The following is a 10,228-nucleotide window of genomic DNA, read 5'->3' as shown; positions in this document are numbered from 1 at the left end:
CATCCATAATATCGGAAGCGGGAGAAGGAATTTTAAGTACAGGACTCCCTTCGGAACCTCTCACGTATTTCGTTGGTGTAATATGTGGTTTATTGACAGTTCCCGTTTTCCTTGGTGACGCTGTCTCACTGTTTGAGTTTAAAATCTTTGTATTCTTCGGCTGAGATTCATTTTTTGTTCCCTCATTTGTGTTTTTAACGGAGGGGACATTAGTTATTTTACGTTGTTGAAAGCCTTGCATATATGGGTCCATTTCAGCATCTACACGTAAAATGATGCCTTTCAATTTTGATCTACGTATGACTGAAGGAGAACATTCCGACATTTCTGAATTAACTCTTTGTACAGTTGGACCTGGTTCAGTTTTACTTTTGCCCAACGTTTTAAGTGTGGCTCTCTTTTCAGTCGGTAAAGAGGCTTGCGGTTCATTGCTCTTCAAAAGAGGCGTGCTGTTTGGGTTGTGGCTGTCAGGGCTAAAAACTGATTGCTGACAAAACTGATTTTCGGAAACAAAGTTAAAATTATTAGAATTCTTAACCTTTGATTTGTAACTTGGTAATGAAATATACTCCTCTTCTAAACTTGGAGCATCATAATCCTCTTCAAAGTCAGAGGGGCTAATACTTTCTGATGTGATATTTGGAGATACATAGCTGTTGGTTTCAATAGCTTGCCGATAACTCAAACGCCGAGCCTGCTCTGGAGAGCTGAAAATCACAGATGGGGCTACAAATGATCCTTCAGATTCATCACAGTCATCTTTCAGTTGACTAACACCAGAATCTTGTTCAACAGTAGCAGAAGTGGTAGTTATGGAGAATGTGACCGGTTCCTTGCTAGCACTTTGTTGGTAAGTTGTGGGTGTGGTTAGTATGTTCGAACTATAAGTACACGTGCTAATATGAGTAACCACGGTACCATCTCCAATTTCAGACCCTTTCTCTTGACCAGGAGGTGGAGATGGGGTCTCAGACCCAACTCCGGAACCACGAACACCTAGTTGAAGATGTTTACTTTTCTCAAGCCTCCGCTCATGTATTTCATCACTGATGGATTCAAGATTTCTCAACGCCTCTGCATAAGCAGACTTTGTATTAATAACTTCCGTTTCCAGACGACTTACTCGATGCTTTTGTTCCTGCAAGAAAAATAAAAACATCATTTAGATAAGGTTCTTATTCACCGGAATACAAAATACAAATTAAATAATTTGAGATAATTTCAAAATTTTGGCACAAGGCCAGCAATTTCGGGGAAGTGAGTAAATTGATGACATTGATCCCAGTACTCAACTGGTATGGTATTTATTTTATTGATCCCAAAAGGATGAAAAGTCAAGTCAACCTCAACAGAATTTGAACTCAGAATGTAAAGATGGATGAAATGCCACTTAGCATTTTACGCAGCATTCTAACGATTCTGCCAGCTCACCACCTCATAATTCAAGATAATTTCGTCTATTTAAAAACTGCAGGAATTGTTTTATTCCACAAATTCACCAAAACTAGCATTAGATTTTGGTCAAGAAAGCATCAACTAGCAAGTGTGAAGGAATAACACTTTTACTTTAAGCTATCAACTTTAGCTAATAAGATCCAATCTCACCATTCTTTTAGATTATTCTGTCAAGATATTTGATACTACATAAAAAGAACCCTTGTAAGGCCCACATCCATAATACTTCCCATCTATCCACCTGTGTCAGTTGCTCAATAACTAAGTGAAGCATCATTATTAAAAAGGTGAAAAATTACAACTACGAGCCTCTACATCAGGGGTTTTCAAATTGTGGTCCGCAAGGACAAGACAGGGGGTCCGCAAGGACAAGACGGGGTCCGTGGACAGCAAATACTTTTTCTGGGCAATTTGATTTTATATATGTTTTTTAATTGAAATCTTTTAATTGACAATAAACCTATTTGTTAAATACTGTTAAATAAATAAATGTAAAAATATATGTTATTTTAAGCAAATATTTATGTATAAATTTCATAAGCGTTTATAAGGGGTCCCTAAGGTAAAGCCTGAAATATAAAGTCAAAAAGTTTGAAAACCCCTGCTCTACATAGTAACCCAACCTACTAGAAATAACAACCAAATCATCTGTTCACACTCTAGTGTCTTAAAAAAAAAGATAAAAGAGCTGGCACAATGTAATTCTAGATATACGAATGGAAGAGATGGTCAGAACTGGAACACCTTTGATCACAGATCTGCTCAATAAAGGTTGACATAGGATTAAACAACACTCTGTAAAATTAGTTACAGGCAAACAGACCAGGAAACAGTTTTATGCCTTAGATCCTTAATTCGACAATGAATGATGCTACTCATGGTGGTGTAGATGTTGTAGTTAGTCATGCTGAGTCTACAAATAGTTAAATATTCCCACTTTCCACAGATCTCTTCTGCTGTTTGAAATTGTCTTGAAAAATAGCTTGAATAACACAAAATGTGGAAAAGTGTATGTGTGCATTTGTATATATTGAACACTTAACATATCTTATGCCACGAGTGTTGCTCCTAATAACCTAGCCACCTTACAAACTAATATCAGCCATTTACCATATAACTGGATTTTCTCAACTCTTAATTCTGCTTTTTTACCATCCTTTTTCCATTCTTTACAAACTTACTTTTCCACTACTTTGTTCTCTGAAGAAACCTGTTCATTTTATAACTTTAAAATTGACATTCATATTCACTAAAGATCTTTAAATTAAAAAAAAGAAATTAAATTTTTTAATTTATTCAATTAATAGTATTTTAATATTTCATAACATTTAAAACCAAAATACTTACATCCATCACTTGATTAAATTTTACTTTCATTTCAAAATAAGGCCTGCAGTGGAAAAAAAAAAACAGCTTTAAGTTAGCAAAAAAGGGTATGCGAAGCGTCTACCTCAAAACTCAACAGCAATAAGAAAATTCTCAACAAAAATTTACAAAATTATATGAAATGTTTTGTTGTTGATACTCCATTCCAGTCATCAACAATACAGCTGTGATCGCAATCACACATCACATTTAAGGAGGAATGTACACTGATATAATATCTCTAAGGATATTTAATGCTGTTGGTATAAGTCTGACCAATGGCTGATTAAAATATTATATGCAAATTAGAATGGCAGTTAATGATATATCTTGCTATGTATACAGTGATTTAGATTCAAAGCTCAATAGGTAGCAATTATTTCAAAACAGAAGATTCCCAATTATATTTATGATTACTTAAGAGAACACTAGGATGTTTTCACACTATCTCAATGAGTACAGCTAATGGTTTCAAATAAATAGCTGTACAGTTATCAACATTATACATGTCTGATGCATTCTATATAAGTATACTAGTAACAGTATTCAGCTTTGCTTGGGCTTATAGAAATTATCAGAAAACACCACATGGCCTCTGACCATCTTAAATAGATATTCCCCATAACAAAATTTGAGCTCCTGAGGTGAAAAATTGTGGCCAACAACTTGTAATGCACATGCATATTAAAATTTCTAGTTACTAAATGATTAGAAAATGTGAAGAAACAGTGAGATTTGAGAAGTTTAATGAGAAAAGAAAAGGTCCATTTTAATCCCTACAACAATTCGTTTGTTGTTTTTGTTACACAAGATACATTAACCAACCCAGCTGTCCTTTATCAAAAATATTACTCTTCCCATTAGACTCAGTTAACTAGAACATGAAGCAAAAAAGTTTGCTTCCCAACCACATGATTCTGGGTTCAGTCCCACTGCATAACACCTTAGGCAAGTGTTTTTCTACTATAGCTTTTGGCCAACCAAAGCTTTGTGGGTGGATCTAGTAGGCAGAAACTGAAAGAGGCCTAAACAGGGTATAGAAGACCAAAGACTTTGGATAAAACAATTAGGTCAGACTCAAGAATAGTTGGGGGACTCGTGGAGAGATGTACTGTTGTAATTTCATCCATCCTTTATGTTCATAGGACTTCATTCAGACATTATGAAGAGATGATGGTGATAACAATGATATTGGAGATGGTAGCTGTATTTAAGTTTATTTTCACTGCATTATTATTACAAATACTTGAAAAAAAATATGGTGAAGCAGAAGCATCAAAAGAGGCTACAGTCCATGGTAAACCAAAGCCTTGGTGAGTGGATTTGGTAGATGGAGACTCTGTGTGTGTGTGTGTGTGTGTGTGTGTGTGTGTGTGTGTGTGTGTGTGTGTGTGTGTGTGTGTGTGTGTGTGTCTCTCTCTCTGTCTCTTTGTTTTGACATCACAGAATCACCATCGAACACTATCCCCCATTTCTAGTTTTCTGTGAAAATTTATCTTGCCATGGGGAAGTATTACTTTGCTTGGAAACAAGTGCATCCAGCCATAGAAAAAAACCTGCCTCAGTTTGGTCCATTCAAGCATGGAAAAGTGGACATTAAAACGAGGACAATCATTGCGATGATGATGATGATGATAATGACATCACTTATGTATATTTCACAAATACTTGTCTTATTATACATGTAATAACAGTTGCTGAGAAAAGCTTTCAGATTATAAAACTGAGAAAATATGAATGCAAAACACCTCTTGAGATCAAAACTGTTTCTTAAAGACTACAAAAGATTATATTCACAGATACAGTTGATTGTGAGAAAATTGACAGCCTTCCAGATGTTATTTATTAGTACAAACACAAAGGGAAACGACTTATTTTATCGAAGACATAATAATACAGTGTAATACAGTAATTTACTATTGTGATGCTAATGGTGATAACATACAGATATCTACTTTTATAGGTGACAGTGGAAAAGGACAGAAGACAGAAATATAAATACTCACTTGGACTTGCTGATGGAGCGTTTTAAGTCTTTCTGAAGCTGCTGAACACATTCCTCAGCTTCTTTGAAGATTTTTGTAGTTCTTTCATGATACTGTTCACTTTCGATTCTTTCCTTCTCAGCTTCATTCACCTGAGATTAAATAAAGATATTGTAATTTAAGAGCAAGCAGCAGAAAACAAGATCAATGGCATGGAACCGTTCGTCTCGACAATGACAAATCAGGTGTTTGATCAGATAAACTACCTGCTCGTTGAATTATTATGTAGGTGGCTGAGTATTCCACGGGCATACGTTCCATTAGCAATCCTCAAATAGAATCAATGTGACACAGTATGTGACAAGGCTACACCATTGAATTACAGGTATAATCTGATGAACTTCCACATAGTTTCCATTAACTGAATTTCACTTATAAGATTTGGTTGAGCTGAGGCTATAATAAATGACACTTGCCCAAGATGCCATGCAGTGAGATTGAACCTCTGAGACCCTCTGATTGGGAAGCAAACTTATTAATCTTTTGACCATGTTGCATTCACTAACACAATATAAAATTTGGCCACATTGGCAAGATCTTTTATTTGTTTTGATCATTAGACTGTGACCATGCTGTACATTTTTTTTAAAGCCTGATACTTATTTTATTTGTCTATTTTGCTGAACCACTAAATTACAGGGATGTAAACAAACCTATGCCAGTTGTCAAGTGTGGTGGGGGAGACAAAACACACACACACAGACATATGACAGGTTTCTTTCAGTTTCTGTCTACCAAATCCACTCACAAGGCTTTGGTTGGTCTGAGCCAATAATAGAAGACACTTGCCCGAGGTGCCACACTACAACTGAATCTGAAACTATGAGGTTGGGAAGCAAGCTTCTTACCACACAGCCACACCTGTGCCTATGAAAGTCAGTTAAAATAGTTTGATTCTTAATAATTCTGAAGAATATGTCAGTGGTACTATTACCCCTATCCATTTCATGTCAAAGTCAATTTGTCATCATCTGGATTAAACAATATAGAAGCAAAATGGCCATATGTTTCTCATTAATACAGTCAAACATCATAAATACCTATTATTCTGTTATTTCCACTTCTTTGCCTCTAAAATCAATTACTTCAACCATTAGTCTGACACATATTGAACTTTAATCTATTGATTTCTTCAGTTCAACTCCAGCTTTTTATGTTTGTTATTTTTTAAAACAGAGCTTGACTTATTCATTACATTTAAATTATCTGAATTTCTTTCACAAAACACTGAATCTACAACTAGGGAAAGAACAACACAAATGTTGGAATATAGGAAGATATCTTTAGAATGATATGTGACTAATTAAGAAGCGCTTTTGCAATAATACTGGCAATAAATTTAATCATTCATTTAAAAAATTGATTTCACAAGAGAATTTGAACCAGTATTTCAAAAGCTTGATTAATGTTGTGATGAATAAAACTGAACTTTAAACATTTTTTTTACTCAAAACAAGTTAACCTAAACATATAAATATTTACTTTATTGACACTGATAAGATGGAAGACGTTTCTCATGGTTATGATTTAAAATTCTAACAGTCAGGGTTTCATCTCAAAGCCATGAGGAATTCAACAAACTATTACCAAGCCTTTTTACCAAACACTGAACTACTTACACTATTTTATAAAGCTTTTAAAATGATGTAAACAACAAATTAATAGACATATCTTATCTTTACAATCTAGGATTCACAAATAGACCCGAAAACATGATGTTTGAACAAAAATCAAGCGAATAAAAGAAATGTTAAAAATAAATATCTCTTCACCTTCATGGTTGCATGATTAAGCATTTCCTGCCATGCTGGATCAGAAGGTTGGTCTCGTTTCATATAGCCTTGTTCTGCAAGATGCACCATCTCTTTGGCAGCTTCGTGCATGCTGCATGCTCTTTCATAACGAACAGCAGCTTTTTGAGTCTCAATATGAGCCTATAAATGAAACATAATTCAGTTTTAAATCACTAAAATACAAAATACAATAGATAAATAAAAGGCTGTCAGTTAAAAATAAATAAAACAAAGCAATTTACAAATGTTACTAACTTCCTACTGATTTATCATTATTTTTTTATATAAAATTATGACTAATGAATGACAAGGTTACATTTTCATAAAGTTGCAAGGGAGATAGATAAGGTACACTTGCTTACTGAACAACAGCCTCAGTTATTCAAGTTTCATAAACTTGCAGAGTTTCGACCCAATGAGGACAGTTATATTTATAGCAAGGAAGGGGGTCGGTAGTATGTTTAGTGTTTGTATCAGATAAAATAGTGTACTTGGTGTAAAGGGTGCTATTTCATGCAGCTTAAAATTTCTTGTATTTTGTGGTAGAGAAACTGGAGTCACAGGCTATGAAGAAAAAAATACAGATATCTGGGAATATCGAAATGTTGAATTTTAAATGTAAATTAGAGAAAATTGGAAAGTGTTTCAGAATATATCAAATATTATATGGCATTAATTTTGTTGTCAGCCTTATTAACAAGAAAAGGAGCACAGAAGGATACACTAAGCAATTGATATATCCATAATAGTGGAAGTTTTGAATGAGGTGTTGTTTTTGATAGGACTTTTATAATAATATTACAGATTGAAATAATATTACTTAGTATCCATTCAACATAAAAACAATCTTTATTTATCTATATATATGTACTTGTGTATAATATGTACTATAATTGAGGACAATGAAATATCAGGAATCAATATATTTTATATAAACACTTTTCCATACATCATTATACATCCATTTTCCATGCTGGCATGGGTTGGATGGCTTCAGAAGAGCTGGTAAGGCAAAGGACTGCACCATAATCCATAGTTCTTTTTTGGCTTGGTTTCTACAGCTTGATGCTCTTCCTAAAGCCAACCACTTTACAGATTGTACTAGGTGGGTTTTACATGGCACCATACACTATAATATAATATTCATATACACTTTTCCATACATCATAATGCTTTAAGCATTATGATACATGGAAAAAAGGATTTTACTCAGATTTATTATAATTGCTGTATAAAAAAATACATTGAAAATATACACAAATCCTAAACAAAAACAAAAAGTAATTCTAAAAGTGACATTATAATTTTACTGGTGCAGCTTGTAAAAGTCCACCTGCAATAAGGTCAGCGTTATGAAAATCTCACATTTTTTTTTTCTAGAAAATCAATTTGTTTTGATAACGATAGTATAATTAAATAAGTTTAAACTCAATTTTGAAATTCAGTCTGTACTGTAATTACACACATGGTTGTGTCAAAAGTATTTATCATTTAAGCATGATTTTTTTTGAAAACTCTGTAACTTTTACTTCTAGATCATTTCAATGTGTTAGTAAAATAGGAAGAACTTTGATTAAATGTTCATTATATTTCATAAGTATACCCATGTATGTATGTATGTGTATATATATACAATAGGCTTCTTTCCATCTCCATCTACCAAATCCACTTGCAAGACTTTGGTCAGCTTGCAGTGGGACTGAACTCCAAAACTTGTAGCTGGAAAGCTAACTTCTTAACTACACGGCCATGGCTGCATCTATGTCTGCAACCAAAATTGGTGCAAGCCTGGCTGAGTGTTTAAGAGATTAACTTTACAATCATATAATTCTTGATACAATTCCACCAGTGCAATTGTATCAAGTGTCTCCTACCTTAGTCTTGAGTTGTTCCAAGCCCCATGAGTGAAAGTGAGTAGACTGAGCTTGTGTGGAAGCCCATCAAATGAAGTGTAGCAGTTCATTGGTAGTAGACTGGGTACCTTTAACAGAGACCAGTCTATTGCTAGCATTTGGATCAGGTCTCCAGCCTGAGAACAACCTATGAATTGTGGATACTTACCCCACTTCTCATCAGCTTTGGAGACTTTGCAAAATGGTCATAGGCACTGCCATTCCTCCTCTGACTAAGCTATTAAAATAAATATAAAGGAATCCAAAGCCTACAGCTCACTCCTTCCACTATTTTCTATAGGGTGTGCATAAGTGCATGTCTGTGTGTGTGTGTGTGTGTGTGTGCATCAAAAATCATTAATGCAATCAAACTGACCTCTTTTGCCCTCATCCTTGCATCATAATATGGTCGAGCTTTATCAATGCATGCACCCAGCTTTTTAGACATTGCATTAAGTTTCTGTGTCGACTCAGAGAGTTCTTGTCGGAATGCTGCTCGAGCATCCTGGAATTTAAGAAGAGAAAAATTTATTCTTTAAAGTTAGTTGATAAGTTAAAAGAAAAAGGAAATCCAAGAGACATTAAACAGTATTAAAAAGTTATCACACTCAATTCTCTCTCATACACATAACGATTAACATGAATGACATTCAATTACATATCTACTACACCTTTTACTAAAGAACTATTAAACATTGAACTGGGAAAATGTTTAGGCCGACAACTGTCTTGGACTTATTGTATGTGAATCTTCCTCTAACCAAACTACATTTTGCTGATGCCAACACAGACATTTTTGTTTTCTTTTGATCAACTTCAGTTCTAGAAGATTTTCACATAACATACAGTGTCCATTACCAGATATGAATTGTCTAGAGTCCTTAATGAATTAATATCTTGAATTAAAAAAATTAATATCTTGCATAAAAAAATTAATCACATTCACTAACTTCATCAGTCATGATTAGTATAAATTTTTTTACAGTGTAAGCACACTTGTGACCCTGAGATAATCTGCTGATGATATGATATGAAAGGGTTTCTGACAGTGTGATGGATTCAGAAGGGCTCTTCTGAGTAGCTCCTGTGGCATCCAATATTTATTTCACCTAACTAGTGTAATAAGAGGAGGGAGGAGAAGGAAGGAGAGAGGAAAAGAGAGTTTTTTGTAGCAGCCAATTGGCTGAAACAGTTAAAAAAAAAAAAACTATTCTACTGCTGAACTTCCTAGTAATAGTAACCAATTCTTCAAATTTCACCAAAGCATATTATTGTCTCTACATTGTCTTCAAAATATTTATTTTCTGCTTCACCACATGAGATCAAACATGTACTCCTACATATTATAAATTCGTACATATATTAACCCTTTTGTTACCATATTTATTCTGAGATGCTCTGTGTTTCTTTCAATTATTTTAAATATAACAAAGAATTTGGTAAAATAACTTTGTTATCATTAAGCTAGTGTTAGGAACATAAATTGTGACTAAGGTTTGGCAGAAGATTTTAATTCAAAACTTATGAAAACAAACGGTTTCAGCTGGGTTGGTAACGAAAGGGTTAATGTAGACATTAATATGACATAAATTTGTAGAGTAGCTAGAACATCAAGTAGAATGCCTGGTAATATTTGTTTTGGTTCTGAGTTTATATCCTTTTCAGATCAACTTTCCTT

The 10,228-nt window shown here is 34.1% G+C and overlaps 1 protein-coding gene across 1 annotated transcript in view; it reads right to left on the bottom strand.

Moving 5' to 3' along the window:
* LOC106875772 (uncharacterized) overlaps positions 1–9,061 on the bottom strand; it is a 10,680-nt gene extending 1,619 nt beyond the window's left edge. The window contains exons 1-5 of the mRNA XM_014924035.3: positions 8,927–9,061; positions 6,638–6,799; positions 4,827–4,957; positions 2,803–2,845; positions 1–1,138 (exon numbers count right to left, since the gene is read on the bottom strand). The exon at positions 1–1,138 is cut by the window's left edge and continues 1,619 nt beyond it. Of these exons, the coding sequence (XP_014779521.3) occupies positions 1–1,138; positions 2,803–2,845; positions 4,827–4,957; positions 6,638–6,799; positions 8,927–8,998 (1,546 nt within the window). The 5' untranslated portion in view covers positions 8,999–9,061. The remainder of the gene's footprint in view (positions 1,139–2,802; positions 2,846–4,826; positions 4,958–6,637; positions 6,800–8,926) is intronic.
* Positions 9,062–10,228: the final 1,167 nt, after the last annotated feature.

Source organism: Octopus bimaculoides, chromosome 16 (assembly GCF_046866305.1).
Source record: "Octopus bimaculoides isolate indiv1 chromosome 16, ASM4686630v1, whole genome shotgun sequence".
Taxonomy (NCBI): Eukaryota; Metazoa; Mollusca; class Cephalopoda; order Octopoda; family Octopodidae; genus Octopus; species Octopus bimaculoides.
Note: the sequence above shows the minus strand (reverse complement) of the source record. Positions and strands in the feature narration are given on the sequence as shown.